Source organism: Podarcis erhardii (genome assembly GCF_964252035.2).
Source record: "Podarcis erhardii genome assembly, chromosome: 3".
Lineage (NCBI taxonomy): Eukaryota > Metazoa > Chordata > Lepidosauria > Squamata > Lacertidae > Podarcis > Podarcis erhardii.
The window spans coordinates 64,513,395-64,534,157 of record NC_138507.1 but is presented as its reverse complement, the minus strand read 5'-3'; the positions used below and the strand labels follow the sequence as shown (position 1 = coordinate 64,534,157).

The 20,763-nt window shown below is 40.4% G+C and overlaps 1 protein-coding gene across 4 annotated transcripts in view; it reads right to left on the bottom strand.

Annotated features, from left to right (window-relative positions):
* The window catches only part of LOC309338219 (utrophin-like), a 130,592-nt gene that overhangs the window by 802 nt on the left and 109,027 nt on the right, over window positions 1-20,763 (bottom strand). For all 4 annotated transcript variants that reach the window (XM_081855234.1, XM_081855231.1, XM_081855233.1 and 1 more), the window contains exons 36-44: window positions 17,128-17,256; window positions 16,786-16,956; window positions 15,277-15,432; window positions 14,710-14,847; window positions 13,455-13,607; window positions 9,098-9,283; window positions 5,605-5,777; window positions 1,754-1,904; window positions 296-471 (exon numbers count right to left, since the gene is read on the bottom strand). In XM_081855234.1, coding sequence (XP_081711360.1) covers window positions 296-471; window positions 1,754-1,904; window positions 5,605-5,777; window positions 9,098-9,283; window positions 13,455-13,607; window positions 14,710-14,847; window positions 15,277-15,432; window positions 16,786-16,956; window positions 17,128-17,256 — 1,433 coding nt within the window. The remainder of the gene's footprint in view (window positions 1-295; window positions 472-1,753; window positions 1,905-5,604; window positions 5,778-9,097; window positions 9,284-13,454; window positions 13,608-14,709; window positions 14,848-15,276; window positions 15,433-16,785; window positions 16,957-17,127; window positions 17,257-20,763) is intronic.

Below are 20,763 nucleotides of genomic sequence, written 5' to 3'. Positions count from 1 at the left end.
ATAGATAAAATGCAATTCCAAAACATGAATGTAGCACTCATATACCCAAAGAGTATATTAAAAGAAATGAAAAAGCAATTTCCTAAAACAGAGCAAGGGAAAATGGAACGAGTATGCACATTAAAAACAGCATCACTATCACTAATTGTTTCAAAGTAGCCTTGAGGGACCTTTCAGATTCAGGGCATGGACGTTTCAACCAAATAGGAAATATGCAATGTCATTTGGAGCTTCTAGAGAAACTTGTTCCCAATGCTTCTCCTAAGATATCCCAAAACCTGACTGAACCAGTTACCTCTGTTGTCTTTCCATAACTTCAGCAGTGATGGCTTTCCAGCGATTATTTAACCCTGCTAGTTTCTCCTTCAGGAAGCTTCCATCTGTAGTAGAGAGCTTCTGTACAATTCCTTCTCCTGTTCTGTTCAATGTCGAAAAGCTGGTCTGATGGCTGCTGACTCCCTCTTCAAGTTCCTGTCACAAATATAAAAACCAAGCTGAATTTTGTTGCTTACCCAATATGACATTGACGTGTAGCCTGAAACAATGACTGGGCACACATCGCTCGTTTAAAAAATAAAATAAAAAATCACTGTTGTTTAAGTGAATGATTAGGCACTTCTTATTAAGAGTAAGCTAATATATTCATGAATATTAATCTACCAAAGGCAAACAGTACAAGAACATGCTGTTGAAATCAAATCAGTGTGAAGGCTAAGCATTCCTCACATAGTATATGCATGTATGCCTTTGAGATAAAAGGGGAAATACTGCCTACAGATTTTGGTTTGTGGGGTAGGGATGAAGGGAAAACACTGCATTAGTTTGTCTCAGAATAGATATGCTGCCTGTTCTCTGTAGCCTTACTAAGATTTCAGCTAGGTTAATTAAGGACAGTGTTCCCATGATCTGCAGATATGGTAGGAAACCCAAGGAAATTGAGGGAAGTCAGGGAAAGTCAGGCTCAAACTTTCACATATCACTAACAACCAGAAAAAAGCATTAACTGTCAAAAGAGATCTCTCTGTTCTATACAATATATGGTGCTATAAAAAAAATACAGTTCAAATTTTTTTTTATAAAAATCAGATACACTCCAAAAAGAATAAAACAATACTCAGTGGTCTATCAATGCTTTTTGTAGCTAAATTAAATTATACAAAGTTATAGCAAATTAAAATGTGCCAAATGTAAGTGTAACTACTTCTGTCTACGTAAGATCATGAAGGATCATGCCTTAAGTTATATTGTTTTAAAAATTAAGTTGTGTTTTTTCTTAAGAAGAACAGTAAAGTGTTGTTATTTGACATTTATTTGTTTACCAGGGGATTGGGGATAAGACTTTCAGTAAAATGCATATGTTCAGTAAAATTTGGTATATGCATATGTATAAAGCGCCTTCACTAATAATTTGAATGTCAAGGGTTTTCATTAGGTTTCCATCCATTTGTGGTCCAGCATGTCTTCCATCAGCTTTGGCTGGTACAACCCCTATGCCTGCTACTGGAAATGGAGACCTGGCAACTGTCACTCGTATGTTGGTGGTTTATGGGATGGGTTAGATGTGGCTGCCTGAAGATTGTTTGGAAATTTCGGCTAGTACAGAATGCAGAAATCCACTTATTAACAGCTTGGGGCCCATGTTTGTGCATGTCACTTTGAAGCAGTCACACTGGCTGACAATTACTTTCCAGACCCAAATCAAAATGTTAGCATTTTGATTAACAAACCACCTTAACAAACCATGATCAGATACCTGCTGGTGTATCTTTGCCATTTCTAAATCCAGGCCGCCATCTTGAGTTTGGGCCTCAGCCAGCAACCCTTCCGCTTCTGCTAACCACTGGGAGAGATCGTTGAGATCACAATGGAACTGTCTCCACTCTTCCACAGACTTATCAAAGCAACTAAAAGAAACAGAAGGGGGAGGGGAAACTGTTAATTGCCTGTGCATATATTTCAAAAGCAAGAGTGTTCTGTGCAACAAAAAATCCCACAAAATGGAAATATCCTTGCAGAATGGGTGTTGCTCTTGTAAAGAGCAATATTGAGTGGGTGGGGGACAACAAAAGCACTGCCACTTAGCAAAAAGAGCAACATGTGATAAATAAAATTTAACTGCATGAAAAATAAAGATTGATTAGGTGTCACTCACCAGTTGGTATGCAAAAAAATGATTAATTATTCTTGGTTTATACACAGCAACGTTATGATTCAATCCACCCACTGCTATTTTTGCCATTCAGTAGGGAGTTGGACATAGTCAAAGCCTATGTTCTGAGATGCAACAGAACAAATTGCACAAAGATCATATCTCCCTTATTCCAAAATCAAATTTGTCCACAGATCCATCAAAAACCCACTACTGTTAACAGCATATCAAGAAAAAGTAGGAAATGAGCCAAATACTACAGCTGTGTGGCAGTGAGCTCATATGAACTAGTTTTTCTCCAGGACTGAGCACCATGAAAATCAGTTCTACAGATTTTGCAGCAGAGTAGGTGCTGGCACCCCACCATGCCCTCAAAAGCAGTTTGCAATGTATTACAAATGGATAGTGCTGTTTTCAGAAATGACAGTAAGTTGCTCTATATGTAAATAAATGCATGAACAAACAGGCAGCTCCTTTAAAAGCAACACCAATCTATTTATAAAAAGGGTTGAGATGTCAAACAATTGGAGTTGTTTATAACTGACCATCGGCTAATCAACTGCTTACATTACCAGTTCTACAGCAAAATCTGCAGAACCAGCAAAAGACATATTCAGAAAAGACACATGAAAGGGGGCCGGGCTGCTTCGACTAACCCCACCCATACACCTCCAAGTCTGAAGCGCAGAGTCATGTGCACACAAAGGTTTTCAGGTTTCCATGCACATGAAGGGTTCTAGATCATTTGGAAGCCATTTCATGTACTGTTGTATGCACAGAAACCAGGGAGAAAGGCTACTCGGCATAGCTCCATTCCTTCCCCCATAGTGAGGGAAATGTATGAAGAGGATTGGGAAGAAACTAGGTTACCCACACAGAAAAAAATGTGGCAACAACTGGTTAGAAGGAGCATGACATGGCCCTCACCAAAGGTATTGCCCTCCCCTAATACCCCATACATGCTGGATATAAATGCACCTGCAAACAACCCACTTTAGTACATGAGCAAGGAACAAATTAGTACTAAGTGTGATAATCAGTTTTCTGTCTGTGTGAAGACTGAGTCCTAAGAGGTCTGGATAAGGAGTGAGTAACGCAGCAAACAGAAGACCAGCTAATTCTTGCATTCTAGCAGAATATATCCAAAGAAATTTTCAAAGACTTCTAGCACTGGAAATCGTAACAAATTCAAAGAGTATAGTAAGGTACTTTGACAACTAAGTATATTTGATCATAATGGAGTCCAATATCCCATCCATTTAAAATCTAAACATGACTGATACAAAAGTCAGTATGAATTATTATAATAAAACTCATTTCTTTATAATGACTGATTTTAGCTTTATGGGTAAAAGCAACTCCCTATAATATATAGGGAGTGTTGATCAACAGTCTTCAGGACCTTAAATTGTACTGTCCGTGAATTACATAAAATAAAACCTATTAACAGTACTTGTAAAGACTACTTGTAATGTTACAAGCCTTAGCCTCAAAGGAATGCTTAACAAGCCCGGTCACATTTTAAATAAGATGCAAAATAAGATGCAATATTTATGAGATTCAAGGAATGTCTTACCCTTCAATGAATCAGCTAGAAAGTCAATCTGTTGTACTGCACCAATTAACTGCGAAGGTTTAATTTATCTTTTTAAATAGGAAGAGTGGTTTGGCTGCTTAACTGTTAACTTAATCAGATTACTGAAGTTTCCAAAAGGATTGTGAAGATTCAAATATGCAGAGGAATAGTGCCCGGAACTTCAAATTGCTACTTGTTTGGCAATGGTGGTGGATCAGCCCATATAGTAGTTATGTATTGAAGTTCTCACCCTGGCCACCAGGGGGTATTGTGTATAGAGTTTTCATTCAGGTCCACATAAGTTAATTTCGTCGGGAAACCCTGGGCTGTTGTTACAATGTTGACAGCCGGCTGCCTATAAAAGCAGGCCAACTGAGCTGTGTTTTCAGTTCAGTTCAGTTCCAGCTTACTTATAAAGAACTACTTGGAGAAATCTCTGTGTCGTCTGCTAGGTCCACCCTCTACATAATAGAATCGAAGCCCAGCATCCCAGAATCCTACATATGGAAGCTCCTTAAGAGACTAGGACCTTGGTAAACCAGCCAGGCACAGGCTGATGGGAAATGAACATTAATTTCAATTGATGGTTAAAGGCAGAATAACATATATCTTGTACTGTTTGCCTTTGGTGGGATTCTTCTTTTTCTATACCATCCAGCAATTAGGCTGTAAGTTGGGGCATCTTGCATTTTATATCTATTTATAGGGACCCAGGAAATTCTTGTTAGAGAGGGCCACAACTATCCTTAAGAATAGGGAGGACTCTGCCCACCCCACAGATAATCAGACCAAAAATAAGGAGGAAGATATGCAGCCCTAGCATTGCCATCTTGCTTTCTGTGTCCTGGGAACAGAGCTTTGCTATGAAGGAAACAGTAAAGCTGAGCTAAACACTAATGTATAGAGAGAAAAGGAGACAGAGTTGAGGTTGAGAGTGAAGAGGCTGAGCCTTGAATAGTGAGCTTCTTCTGTGATTCATGAGAAAGTACTATTGGTACTCACCTAAACTGTACATCTCTGGTGACATCATGGGGTCACTGAATTGGGCTCTGGGCTCCATCCTGGTCATGAGGCGGAAGAAAAAACTCTTTGGGAAGTGGGCAGCTCCCAAACAGTTTTGCGGTCTCACCAAGCTCAAACAGTCATTCGCGTCACAAACAGTAAAGGAAAAGAAAGGTGCCCAGTTTCCCCTAATAATAGGAACGAACTGCAAACTTAAAGGCATGTGGGTAATAGCAGAACCAATATTTGCAGTCAATATTTGGGCATGGTTCCAGTGACCCCATGATGCCATCAGCAATCTACACTTCAGGTGGGTACCAATCATATCTCTCCCATGGCCATCATAGGATCACAAAGCTTACCCAATTAGGGCGGGTCCCAACTGCAACCAAAATGCTATGGCAGGGCTTGCTGAAGAACAGGCAGGAGCAAAAACTGATTGGGAGCTACCACTTTCCCAAAGAGATTTTTCTCCTGCCTTGTGACCAGGGTGGAGCCAGAGCCCAATCCAATCCAGTGAGCCCATGATGCCAGTAGGAGATCAGTCCTTTTGGTAAGAATTCCTTTTGGATTTCAATTTTTAGTTTTAATACTGGACCACCTTGGATCCCTGACCTTAAGAACACCCCTAGAACCCCTGAATGCTCATGAAACAGACATTGCTAAGCAACTTCATGATAGCTATTAATAATAATAATTTTAAAAATCACTCAAGCTTCGCAGGCCCAACAAAATTGTTCTGCCCAAAGCAGAAAATCCCCACCAGGGTGTATCTTAAATTTCCCTACAGATTCACTTCTTCATCACAGAAATCAGCTTTTCTGGGTGCAGGACTGTTCGTTTTTCAGCACAAAGTAAATGTAGTCCTTTTACTTACCATTTACGATCATTGTACATCCTGTTAATTCTGTCCCATTCTGCATTCAGTTGGATTAGAGAATCTGCTATTTGAACAGCCTCAGATCCAGATGCTTCCAATATAACATCTGGATGTTTTTCATGAATGACTGCAATCTGATCCCCAAGTTTATCCAACATGTCTTTTATGTTCTGTAAGCATAGAAAGACAAAAATCCTGTTGAAGTGCTCTACAAGGAAGTATTAGCATACCCTCAAGGATGACTGCCAACTTGACAAATTGAACCCTTTGATTGGATTGCAAAAAGCATGAACAACGTAATTTTAACACTGTTAGTATAGGTTTCTTTCCCTAATTATTTTTTAAACCACAATGCTATCCAATGAGTTCTTCTATAACATCAACTTAAGAGCCCAAACACAAAGCTTTGTTTATTTTGTTTGAGCACGTACTTACTTTCATTCTTAAAAAGTAAATTATCACATTTTAATATCTCTCTCTCTCACTCACACACACTCTCTCTCTCTCTCTCTCACACACACACACACACATACACACAAACTTACACATAGCTCCTGAAAGGAGAAGTATCAAATATATTTAATTTCCCTGAGCCTACAATCCTCTTGGAGACATTATACTATCTAGTAAACATAGCAAGTCCTGGTTCAGGCAATGCATTATACATGTGATGAAAGGATCAAGCTCAAACAACAGTGTATATGTAGAGATCTGAGATGGGGGAGAGGGGATGTGGATAGGGGGAGTGGGGAGGGAGGGAGAGAGAGAGAATACCAATGACCATCCCCAAAATGACTACTACCTGCAGTGTACTTGTACAACATATTGGCACTACTACAGGTGCCGTGTAATACCCGATCTGCATTTGTAAGAACTCAGTCATTTAGTGTGGCAGCACCTGCTCTGTGGAACTCCCTGCCTATTGAGCTCAAGCAGGCCCCTCCACTGTACACTTTCCAGTGTCTGCTAAAAACATTCTTGTTTAGTCAAGCCTACACAGATGCTTAGAAAGTTGAGGCAATTTTAATCTGTTTTATTATTTTAACTTTGGTATGTTTTAAAGGAAGGGTGCAAATTTTTCTTGATTTTCTTGTTTTATCTTTTTGTAAACTGATTTGATGTTTATTACAAAGTGCTGTATAAATGTTATGAAATAAATACTTTTAAGCTCTTTCCAATATGGGTTCTCCACATTTTATTTGCCCCATATTTCATTCATAGAATCATAGAGTTGGAAGGGACCCCAGGAATCATTTAGTCCCACCCCCTGCAATGCAGGAATCTCAACTAAAGAATCCATGACAGATGACCCTCCAACTTCTGATTTAAAACCTCCAAGGAAGGACAGTCCACCACCTCTTATGGGAGTCCATAAGTCAGACCTCACCTGGAGTACTGTGTCCAGTTCTGGGCACCACAGTTCAAGAAGGACACTGACAAACTGGAACGTGTCCAGAGGAGGGTAACCAAAATGGTCAAAGGCCTGGAAACGATGCCTTATGAGGAACGGCTAAGGGAGCTGGGCATGTTTAGCCTGGAGAAGAGGAGGTTAAGGGGTGATATGCTAGCAATGTTCAAATATATAAAAGGATGTCACATAGAGGAGGGAGAAAGGTTGTTTTCTGCTGCTCCAGAGAAGCGGACACGGAGCAATGGTTCCAAACTACAAGAAAGAAGATTCCACCTAAACATTAGGAAGAACTTCCTGACAGTAAGAGCTGTTCGACAGTGGAATTTGCTGCCAAGGAGTGTGGTGGAGTCTCCTTCTTTGGAGGTCTTTAAGCAGAGGCTTGACAACCATATGTCAGGAGTGCTCTGGTGGTGTTTCCTGCTTGGCAGGGGGTTCGACTCGATGGCCCTTGTGGTCTCTTCCAACTCTATGATTCTATGATTCTATGATCCATTCCACTGCCGAACAGCTCTTACTGTAAGAAAATTCTTTCCGGGGTTTAGACGGAATACCCTTTCCTCTAACTTGAACTCCTTGGTTCTGGTCCTACCCTTCAAAGCAGGAGAAAACAAATTTGCTCCATCCTCCAAGTGACAATCCTTTAGATATTTGAAGATGGCTATCTTATCTCCTTTCAATCTCTCCTTTACCAGGCTGAACATCTAGAACTCCTTCAACCACTCATCATAAGGCTTGGTTTCCAGACTCTTGATAAAGAAAAAAATCTTGCACATACATTGAGGAGCAAGTCTGTGCCCTTGGTCCTACCCCAAGCATTGGACACACCAGTTGGCCCCACTCTAAATGCTGGCATGGACATCAGGGCAACGCAGCATGTACAATGTCAGGAGCAGGCCCAAGACCATTGTGCCAGTCTTTAGTAATCACGTGATTTTCCTTTCCCATAAACAACATGTGGAGGATGGCCTTTTACAGTTATGTTTCAATATATGAAATCGCTGCTGTGTAACAAATTCAGGGCAGCGTTGTATTAGGGTTGTGTGACCATGCTAGAAAAATTGGCGGCTATGAATCAAGGGGCAATTTTGTAACATTTAGAAATACATTGAATTTCCTTATGCTTATACCCAAGTTAGAATGTTTGGGGGAAATAATCACAATTTTTAATATTATTCTAATATTTTGCTTCAGTTTCTAGAACCGTATTTTTTGCCCTATAGGACGCACTTTTTCCGCTTCAAAAATGAAGGGGAAATGTGTGTGCGTCCTATGGGGCGAATGCAGGCTTTCGCTGAAGCCTGGAGAGTGAGAGGCGTCGGTGCAAACCAACCCCTCTCCCTCTCCAGGCTTCAGGAAGCTATCCGCAAGCCTTGCGAGCCCGGCGGGAGTTCCAGCGGGCTCGCAAGGCTTGCGGGCGGCAGCCTGCAGCCCGAAGCCTGAGGCGCCCTCCGGAGGATGCCCCGTGCTTCGCGCAAGTGTCCGCAAGCCTTGCGCACCCGGGGGGAGTTCCCGCAGGCTTGCAAGGCTTGCGGGCGGCAGCCTGCAGCTCAAAGCACGGGGCACCCTCCGGAGGATGCCCCGTGCTTTGTGCAGGTGTCCGCAAGCTTTGCGCGTCCGGGGGGAGTTCCCCCCGGGCTTGCAAGGCTTGCGGGCAACAGCCTGTTCTGGGGGCTGGGGATGGGGGAAGCTCGGGCTTCCCCCGCCCCCAGCTCCCAGCGACGCAAGCAAGCTCCGGGAGCGATGGCGAGGTTGCAAAACCTCGCCATCGCTCCCGGACCCGTTCTGGGGGCTGGGGGTGGGGGAAGCTCGGGCTTCCCCCACCCTCAGCCCCGCAAGCTCTGGGAGCGATGGTGAGGTTGCGCAACCTTGCCTTCGCTCCTGGACCCCCAGCCCCGAGGCTAAAAACGAAGCCAGGACAGCGAGCGGGATCCATCCTGCTCACTGTTATGGCTTCTTTGCTCTTTGGGGCTCGGGGGGAAATAAATTTTTTTTTCTTTATTTCCCCCCCCCAAAAAAATAAAAATAAAAATAAGTGCGTCCTATGGGCTGGTGCGTCCTATAGGGCAAAAAATACGGTACCTTTAATGAATCTTCCAGAGTAGAAAAATCTTCATAGACACCAGAATGAAGTTCCGGAGCATTCAGCAAGAGCTCAGCATCAGCTATAGCCAGCAAAATCTTGTTAATTTCAACCAGGTATTCTGCAGGGAATGGAGATGCCCTCGTTGTTGATGAGAGGGGACCTTGAATCTTCTGCAAGACTGCCTAAAGAAAAATAAACTTAAGCTTAGCTCTTTTAAAATAACTTCAGTATAAGATAAAAACAAATTTCATTTATTTGTACAGTGGACCCTTCAGATATAAACTTAATTCGTTCCGGGGGTCCATACGTACCCCGAAAAGTCTGCATCTAGAGGCGCCGCTTCTGCGCATACACAAAGCGCACAGAGCGCTTCTGCGCATGTGCATGTGGCAAAACCCAGAAGCATACACTTCAGGGTTTGCCTCATTAGCAACCCGAAAGTTACATTACCCAAAGGTAACACAACCCGAAGGTCCACTGTATTTGCTTTATATCCTATATTTCAGGTTCAATGCAGGTTAAAGCCTTTTTTTAAAGTACTGAACTGAAAAATAAGGTATTAAAATATACCAGATAAAATCAAGTTTTCAAAATTGAAATTCTATCCCCAAAACTAAGAATCCCTGCCATGTGACTCATTTTTATAATCAGAAGGAAGTATATCTACTTTGTCCAGAGCAGGTACACCAATAACTTACTTTCTTTAAAATGAATCACCCTATATACCAATACAAATATACTCCAGTCAAGCAAGTATCACCTCTTCTCAATTTATCAGCTCCAGTTATGGGGAAAGAGTGGAGATAGCCCACCCTAAATTAACAGAAAGTCTTTTCCCAGGTTCTCGAAATGTGGACATTCATTTTTATAATTCTCAGTTGGTGTGGAGGCTAAGGCATGCCCATGATGACTTCTGACATTTTATGTCTATAGACACAGTAAGCTAAGTCAAAAGAGAACACTAAAAAGCATGTTTTCCTACAGATAGCAAGAGCTTCCTCAAAATAGGAAAGGAGCTATACAACAAGGTTAAAACATATACCGTATTTTTCGTTCTATAAGGCGCACCAGACCATAAGACGCACCTAGTTTTTGGAGGAGAAAAACAAGAAAAAAAATATTCTGAATCTCAGAAGCCAGAACAACAAGAGGGATCGCTGCGCAGCAAAAGCAGCGATCCCTCTTGCTGTTCTGGCTTCTGGGATAGCTGTGCAGCCTGCATTCACTCCGTAAGACGCACACACATTTCCCCTTACTTTTTAGGAGGGGAAAAGTGAGTCTTATAGAGCAAAAAATACGGTAATCAGTCTTGTAGCTTTATTCCATACAGAGCATATCATTGTTTGGGGAGCGTCTTTCTCCTTCTTTAAAGCAGAAAGTATCAGGAGGAATGTGGGAAATAAAAGTACTTTGAAGTGCTGTGCCTGAGCCCCATCAACTTCTGGAAAACCATGAGTTCCCCAACTCTAGTTTAAAAGAATCAATTAGACAAATTCATAGAGATTAGGATTCTGAATAGCATAATAGTTGAACTGAAGCACCATAAGCTGATGTTGATAAACAACAGTAAATGGTCACCTTCATGCCTTGCTTCCAGAGGCATCTGGTTAACTGCTGCTGGAAGCATAACACAGGACGAGACAGACCTTGGTCAGATCCCCAAAAGCAGTTCATTCAAAAGGGAACAGCAATTATCTGCTACTGTTCATCAAAGTTGTATTCTGTCCTTCCTCCAAGGAGCTCAGTTTGGTGTATGAAACCAACCTTATACCAGATGCAATGAGCTAGATAATACAGTATCCCCAACTGGCTAATCACTAAAAGATGAAGCCAATCAAAACTAGGCACAAAAATATGGTTTATTCCTTTTCTGAATCACCATATACAGAATTGCATCTTCATCAGAGTCCAGTGCAGAGTGAAGGTCATCAACAAGGTCTCCAACAGAGAAATGTTAAACAAGTTGCAGTACTATTGATCAATTGCTGTTTTGTCACCTACAGTATGCCAAAAATTAATGAAAACCTCAAACCTCAGCAGCCTTATGTTCAAGGTTCAATTCAGAGAAGACAGCAACTATGATTTTCCAGATCCTACACAAACAAAGGGCATTTGAGCTAGAAAAATAGACTGGGGCAATTCATATAAAATATTTTTAAAATATAAACCGCAAACCAATGATTAATACTTGGTGCAGCTCTACACACGCAAATCCATCTTTTTGATTTCTCTTCATTTACTTGAGCACTACCTGTACAAAGGAGAATGGGGGTAACAATCAGGCTCCCACCCTGTCTGATATCTGCATGCTGACATCAATTCTTAACAGGAGGTTTCCTATGTGAAGTCCAGTGTGCAGAAGGGAGGTGATTTGCTGCTACAAAGCAACGACTGGTACTTTTCCTAAATACATTTTCTGTGGGGTAAAACTGATCCAAACCTGTTGCTGGCCGCCTTCGCTCTCATATTAATTCACCAATTTCAGCCCTTTTTGTAAGAAAATAATTGTGACCCATTCTCCTCACACTATCATCCCAACCTAAATTCCCTGACTTTAAAGCTGCTGTTAGCTCCATGGGAAGAAATAGAGGTAGCTGCTGACAAAACAGGGCACTAAATTGGGAGGACTTTTGGCATCATTATTCTATGCTGCATAAGCTTGAATTTGAGTCTTTCACATTCTATGTTCTCCTCAATAATTGGCTCTGGGCTTTAAAGTTATAGGAGAGTCATAAAGAGATTGATTCATTTAATTATAAAGTCCCATAACCAGAAATGCAAAAGTATTTGACAGATTGCCTAATGCACAAGCTTGTCCAAAAAATTACTTACTGCTTCAGACGACTCCTCACTATTATATAAAATATAACAACAATTCTTATGACAGACTAAATATTTGAGAAAAGTGGACGCATTAGAAATGGAAAATGAAAAGCTTTGTATGTATGAATAATTGAAACAGACAAGCTTTCTGAAGTCAGTATCACAGTACTGCACTCAATAAAATTCTCACAAATATTTGACTAAACAGCAGATTTTAATACATCCAATTTAAACACATCAAATCAAAATCAGATCAGGGGATCACTTGACCCAGGGCTTACCAAGGCTCAAGAAATTGCCCAGAAACATAGCAGGATATGACCCTTCTCCTTTGGTCATGCTCACCTGTGAGCAAAATCTGAACACAAGGAAAAGTTGAAAGGCCCAGGAAAAGCCTTAAGAAGAGATGGCTAATGAACAGAGATAAAAATAATCACAGATTCCCCTTCATAGATATCACAGTTGTCCTGAGGCCAGAGAATTGAAGAGTAGCACATTCCAAGCTTTTGCCAACAGCCAGGAAACCTAGGGTCACTACCTCCCGAAAGAAACATTGAGGCAACAGGGAGACCAACTGGCCCTTACCATCAGCCAAATAAGAAGCAGATACAAAGAGCTCACTTCTCCCCATCCTGCCTGAAAAAATACTCAGCTTTAGCTGTGTTTAGCCCCTGGGACTGCTAAAGTAAGAAGAAAGAACACAGGCCTCATCCATTGGCCAAAGGGGCCAAAGTCACCAATTGCTATTCAAGCAGATGAAGAACAACCTTGCCTGAACTGGATATAAATGCCCTCTCACAGCTCACCACTTTGTTCTGGTTTTGAATAATCTCCCTCCTTCACCTTTTCCCTTTTCTCCTGCCTTTTTACCATAGTTTATAAACCAAATGACAGGGTCTTTCTCTCATTCTCTCTCTCGTCGTCCCCCCCCTTTGATTAATATGAGACACATTAGCAGACAATTATCTGAAAAACAAGACTGAAAATATAGTAAATAGATAAAGAAGATCCACTTCTTTCAAGATTTCACATGCTATTGATAAATAATTTATATGAAATGAAGCAACCTGAATGTAAGTAAATATGCTTTCGAATCTGATCTTTCGCTACCCTGTACGGATCTAGCCTCAAAACTCAGTCATAACATTGCTGGATCCACTCACAACTGAATGTGTTAATGGCCAATGTAACATTTCAAAAAGAGATGGCAAGTTCTTGTAGCCCAATTATAGGAATGTGTCCTCTTCCTTAGTGGGGTCTAAAACATTAAACTCCAGCTAGATGGACAGATCCTCTATCAGCGTCCTTTACCAAAGGGTAAGTTTTCTGCAGTGGTCCATTTTAGAATTTATTGACAATTTTATTTTGTCAATAATATGATTACATTATTGACAAAAAAACTAAAAAAAAAACCCCATCCTCTAGTAACAGTTACAGTACTGGTAGTGAAGGTATATTGGCTAGGTGGTCTGTTAGTGTAACTTAAGGGGAAAGTTTTTAAATATTTTTTTCACAATAACTAAGATCTACCTGCAACCTCCCCTCATCTTCTGCTTCCTCTGTTCCAGAAAGGCTTCCATCTGTCTCATTGAGCCAGTGCAAATGACTGTCTTGTTCTGTCTTATATTGAGAGAATGAAGGGGACAGCTCCACCACCTGTCTCCTTTGTAACGACCTAAGTTCCTATAAGCAAAGAATGAAGGGAATATAAAGCAAATGGTTGACAGAAGCAGCAGAAAAGCAGTTGTGTATGTTCAATCGCAGATGTTTAGAATCTACAAAAGAAGTGCAAGCTGAAATGGCAAAAGTATTTGTTGACAATTATGACCCCAAACAACATCTGCCAGGGAGCTGGGTTGATATTGCAAGCTGCCACAATCACCAATTTCTGTCTTAACACAGATTGCCTTATTTGAAAAATAATTCTACCAAGGATCAATTTGCCTATTTCCCAGGCACCAAATTTAAATGGTTCCCCAATCCTTGGCTAGAGGTGGGGTTCCTTGAAGGCATCTGAGGCTAAACAGGATCTTGCCTGGTTGAAGAAGAGGCTTCTCAAATGCTGAATGGTACATCAGTAATCCAGAAATTTTTAAAAATGCAACCCCTCTTCTGCCCCACCCCCATTTCCCTTACCACCATGTTGGTGTAAATTAAGTTGTGGCTGGGGGCAGGGGCTAACACCTACTCAGTTTCTTTGAGCCTAATATGGAACTCTCTGGTTCCATTGGGGAAGATGACAGGGAATTAGAAACAGGGCTCTGCCTTTCATCAGTCGCAGACAAGAATAAAAGAGCTGAACAATTTTACCCAATATTAACATTTTAAAAAAAATATGGAGGCAATTGCAGATCTAATTGGCCCCGATCCCTCATGCAGTTTCAATGGCACATGCACCTATAAGCATATTTTCTTTCTTCTATTGAAAGTGGATGAAGAGCTGACTCAGAAGATTAAATTCATACAGAAGAATAATTGTGTGCAGAGAGTACTGGGTTCTGGGCAGAACTAAAACATTTAATGACTAATTCATCCATTTAACCATCCTAGTTTCAGGGTGACAAGAGAAAAGATTCCAATATATCAGAAGTGGGAAGCCATGTGCACCTGGCTTGAAAAGACATCTATGTCAATGAAATGAAAAATCAGAAGTTGGACATGGGTGTGTGCATGGGAGTTACAGAGTTTTCTGATGCAGGCAGGCACATGATGCTTGGGAGAGAGGAAACTATACTGCAGATGTCTGTCCTATTGGATGGGTGGAGGAAGAACACAATAGCTTTACCTTAGCACTGCTTTGCCTGGTCTGCAGAAGCAGAAGCTGCAAACGAATTCTCTCATGCCTGCTCTCTTCCATTGGCTGTTGCAGTAGCTTTTCACCTTTTTGTAGAACATCCTCAATTTGAGCCCTCTCTTCATCCAACTAAAATGATAACGGCACAAGAATGCTAAACAGTTAATGATACTTTAAGGGAAAATATTCCCCCTCCTCCCAAAATGGATATAACAGGCAGTATTCAACCAAAATAAAAATAAAAATGCATGAACAGAACAACTTCCATTTGCGTAATGGGACTCTTCCTTCTCCCAACCACATCCACCCTACACCTTCCCAAAATCTGCTCTAGAATGTTGGGGGAATCCCCAGGAAAGGTTTTAGGGGGTGCACAGGGGGAGGAAAGGATGGAAATTCCCTTTCTGCAGCAGAATTCATTCCGCTCACATAAGTGCTACACCGAACACAACCCAGTATCTGTGAAGAAAAACATGCATAAAAATGTACAGAAGAATAGCTGAAAATATGTTTAATAAAGGCAAGTGCAAGAATCTGTTTCATTCTAATCTCACACACCTTTTCATCATCTTCATGTGATTCCATGTGTTTCTCTACAACCTTCAGCATATCCTGTAACTCACTTTCGAATTTATCAACGTCTGCAGAATCCACTGCAATTCCATGGGTCCCTTGCTTGACAAACACTTTATGAGCCTCCTGACTGAAAAGCATCTGATGGCAAATGGGAAGACAAAAAACACACATTGATTAATGCCTAAATAACTGCATCAGTAAAGTTGCAAATGAACATCACGTTCAGAATCAGATTTTGCGGTGTAGGGGAACTTTGGCTACAGATTATCCTGTTTCACTGGCTCAGTTGAAAAACGGAAAATACTAAACTGCACCTAAGAACGCAGAATAAGGCTGAGAGTGATAAGCTGATCCCCATTCCCAGAGACCCAGGCTAAGGAAATGCCTAGTCATGAGTAACTGGAATACTCAAGGCCTAGCTTATATGCTTCTGGAGAGTTGGAGGCATATGAAAAGCCAACGGGTGATATCCAGTTGTAACAGGCTGTTCAAGGAACAGCCATTCTGCAAGTGGGAGCCTCATTCTTAGTGCACTGCAACAGTTGTATTCTGTAAAAGATGTTGCGAAATCCTTAGCACAACCACTATTATTATGATACTTGGTGACAGTTAAGCTTGTGTGATACCGCTTGTTCAAGTACAAGTTCTCAGTCATCTTGTGCTAATGTTATGTTGGATCTCAAACTTAGTGTTATGTACCCTTTCCACTAGACTGGTAGTATTTTGTAAATTAAATGTGTGTGTGTGCTTTTTAAAAAAAGAACACCCATTAAATATTACTTAAACAATATATCTTGTCAAAGGCAAGCAGATATTTGTTTGTCAATGTACAGTAATGTACTATCTTTCTCTAAGTTATCATCAAAACCTTTCTCCCCAGCCAAAAAAAATTAATCATAACCAACCAGCTCATCAATAAAATACTAAGAAGCAGCTTCCCTACCACATACACTTCTTATCAAAATAGGAGTTTGCACCTAGCTGAGCTCTAAAAATAACTAAGTAGCATTCATTCCACCAAAGCATTAAGAACCGATCAAGGATCTTAAGGGGAATGTAAGTGTGCAAAATCCAGTCAATATGGACACATTACCCAAGGGCTGTTAGGGATTATGTCTACTGACCAGGAAATGTGCATAATTCAATCTTCATGGAAGGATTATGTGCACAGTCTCCATGAGGCCTGGTGAATGTCCACAATGACCTTTTGTTTGCACATCAGCTGCTTCTTTCTCTGAAATATGCACATTCTCTGTGGCCTTTTGGGGCTTATGTATACTGACCAGGAAATGTGCACAATTTCCTTTTCATGGAAGGGTTGTGTGCACATTCTCCACGAGACCCAGTGAGTGTACACACTGGCCAGTTGATATGCACATTAACTGCTCAACTTACATTCCCCTTAACATATGGACTTCAAAATGGGAAGAAATCAATGCTTTGGGATCATGAAGCAACATCCTTGTTTTGCACAACATCTTCCATCCTCACCTTAGCACTTCTGATGTGCTGCGATACCTTCTCAAAGTTCCTGTTCAGTTCAGCCAGCTTGGGCTCTACCAGCTCACGGCATGACACACCACGGCCATTCATCAGGATAATAGCTTGGTCACGCACATTATCTACTCTGAGACTAACATCATCCAGTTCTGATGTTAGACGCTGAGAAGAGGGGAAAAACAGCACAAGCTTAGTGTTCAGTACACAGCAGGATAAAACAGGGTGGGAGTGTAGCAAGAGAGTTATCAACCAAGAGATTTGGCGGAGTTTCATTTGGAACCAAAATATACTATTACTGTATAAGCCATGTCAGTAAGAGATTAGGTTTGCCACCTTCACTGTCTCTTCTTTCTTGCTGGCTGGCTTTTTCTCAATCTCATCCAACAGGGCTTCAGCTTGGTACAGCCAAGTGCTTATGTGGGCGACATTCTCATCAAAAATCTCCAGTTGACTTTGGTGATTCTGGACAGCAAAGACAAGGATAAATCAATGAAAGAAATACCTAGAGAATAATCAATAAAATGAAAAAAATGCTGCATATTAACAGGAAACACTTAGCAATAGATAGTCATCACTACATTTATTTAGATTTCTGGTCCACTCCATGCCAAGACCTCTGGACAGTTTACAATAAATTTGCATACTCACTAAATTTGCATAAAAATAGAAGAGATCCAGGAGGCAATAAAGAAGATGAAACCAGGGAAAGCCCCAGGACCGGACGGATTATCAGCCAAATATTATAAGGTATTAGAATACCAATTAACACCAGTGCTATGTGACACCATGAATAAGATATTAAAAGGAGGTAAGATTCCAGAGTCTTGGAAAGAAGCTTATATAACGATGATCCCTAAACCAGATATGGACAAACTCAATATTAAGAACTATAGACCGATATCACTATTAAACAATGACTATAAAATATTCGCGGAGGTGTTGGCAAGCAGACTTAAGAAATGTCTAGTAAATTTAATACACAAAGATCAGGCAGGATTTCTTCCAAATAGGCAACTTAGAGATAACGTAAGGCACACAATAAACATTATTGAGTATCTGGAATGTAAGAACGAGATACCCGCGGCACTGATTTTTATTGATGCTGAAAAGGCATTTGATAACGTTTCTTGGCAGTTCCTATTGAGGAGTATGGAAAAAGCGGGGTTAGAGGGCGAGTTCATGAACGGAATAAGAGCAATATATTCAAAACAATCTGCAAAATTGATTATAAATCATAACTTAACAAATTTATTTAAAATTGAAAAAGGAACAAGACAGGGATGCCCTCTATCCCCGCTTTTATTTATTATGGCACTAGAGGTAATTACAAATAAAATAAGAGCAACATCAGAGATCCGAGGGATCAAAATAGGAACAAAAGAGTTTAAGTTAAAAGCGTATGCCGACGATTTGATGCTATCTCTAGAAAACCCACAAGAAAGTGTTGGTAAGGCCTTGGAGATGTTAGAAGAATTTGGCAAGGTATCCGGTTTTAAATTGAATAAATTAAAGACCAAAATCTTAACGAAGAACATGCAAAAAGATGGAAATGAAAAATTAGAATTTCAGTATGGAATTAAAGTGGCAAAAAGAATAAAGTATCTGGGAATTTGGTTAACTACTAAAAATATAAACTTGATTCAAGATAACTACCTTACGACATGGAATCAGATTAAGAAAGACCTGGACACCTGGAGCAGAGTGAAACTTTCATGGATGGAAAGGATGGCGGCAATAAAAATGAACCTACTTCCAAGAATGCTGTTTTTGTTTCAAAACATCCCCGTGATTAGAGGCTCTAAAATGTTTACAGATTGGCAAAAAACTCTTTCGAAATTCATATGGCAAGGAAAAAGGCCAAGAATTAGATTCAAACTCCTTACAGACCGGAAAGAAAGAGGGGGATTCTCGGTACCCAACCTAAAATTATATTTTGAGGCAGCCTGCCTTTGCTGGATCAAAGATTGGATTAATTTGGAAAATACTGACTTATTAGACCTCGAGGGGTTCGACAAGAGGTTTGGCTGGCATGCCTACCTATGGCAAAATAAAGAAAAAGTACATAAAGGGTTTTCTAGTCATATTATTAGGGGGCCCCTATATGAAGTGTGGAAAAGGAATAAAAAACTCCTTGAATGGAAAACACCCTGGTGGCTATCACCAATCGATATTTCAGTGATTAAAAAAACCAATATGGAAGGGAAAAGGTTCATTTATGAAGACCTACTAATAAGATCAGAAAGCGGATGGAGGATGAGAACATACGAGGATTTGAAAGAGAAATTAACAAGCTGGTTACAATTCCACCAAATAAACACAATATGGACAGAACATAAAAAAGTAGGGATGAATGAGAAGAAATCCAAATTTCAGATAGAAATAATAGAGGGTAAATCCAAATTATTATCTAAAATGTATGATATATTATTAGAATGGGACACCAAAGATGAGGAAATAAAGGAGGTCATGACAAGATGGGCAATGGATTTGGGATATAATATAGAGTATGACAAGTGGCTGAAGTTATGGACTAGCGGAATGAAATTCACGGCATGTGTAACACTGAGGGAAAATTTAGAAAAGATGATGTACAGGTGGTACATTACCCCAGCAAAGCTGGGGAAAATGTACAAGACAGGAAATAAGTTTTGCTGGAAGTGTAAAACTAAAGAAGGTAATTTTTTCCACATGTGGTGGACATGCGACGAAATGAAGAAATACTGGGAATATACCGTATTTTTCGCTCTATAACACGCACCCGACCATAACACGCACGTAGTTTTTAGAGGAGGAAAATCCATAGGCATGCCACCCGTAGGCATTTCCTCCATAACACGCACAGACATTTCCCCTTACTTTCTAGGAGGAAAAAAGTGAGTGTTATGGTGCAAAAAATACGGTATTTACAATGAGTTAAAAAAAATATTTAAATATACATTTCCCAAAAGACCAGAGGCCTTTCTTCTGGGAATAATTGGGGACGAAATTAAAAAAGAAGATAAGACATTATTCCAGTATGCCACAGCTGCCGCTAGATTATTAATTGCCCAAAATTGGAAAAGTCAAAGTATCCCACCAATTAGTGATTGGCAAACAAAGTTATTTGAATTTGTAGAACTTGCAAAAATGACACAAAAAATTAGAAACCAAAAGAATACAAAGTTTATTAACGACTGGAATAAATTTATGATTTATATTGAAGGTAATTACAAGAACCTAAAAACTATAGCAGGACTGATATAGATCTTACGAGGTGCAAATCATTACAATTATCAACTGCAGGAGAAACAAACTACTCATATTAAGAAGCCTGATACCGGGAGGGATGGAAGTCAATAGATGTATAGAAGAACGATTAAAATATTTAAAGATACAAAGATATAAATGAGAAGACAAAGAAGCGTAATGGAAATCGATATTACTTATATGTTATGTTTTGATATATATTTAGGTTTTTTTTGGTGTGTGTGTGTTGGGGTTTTTTTTGCAACTGTTGTAACCGTTGATTTGTTTTTCTTTTTGGTGATTTAATGTGAAAATTAATAAAAAGAATTTTAAAAAAAATTGCATACTCAATTCAAAAAGAAAATTGGACTAAAATTTAGAAGGTATTAAATCCATGTACTATCCCCTTTTGCACTATTTTCTATCTCCTGCATCCATATTTTTGCTACAGGATAAAGCCTGCCCAGGCCCATTTCACCTCTCCCTAAGAACATACTTCCCTGAGAACATATGCAGCATGTCCCCACTTCATAAAGGTAAAGGTAAAGGTACCCCTGCCCGTACGGGCCAGTCGTGACCGACTCCGGGGTTGCGCGCCCATCTCGCTTAAGAGGACACTTCCGGGTCACGTGGCCAGCGTGACGAAACTGCTCTGGCGAGCCAGCACCAGCGCAGCACACGGAAACGCCGTTTACCTTCCCGCTAGAAAGCGGTACCTATTTATCTACTTGCACTTAGGGGTGC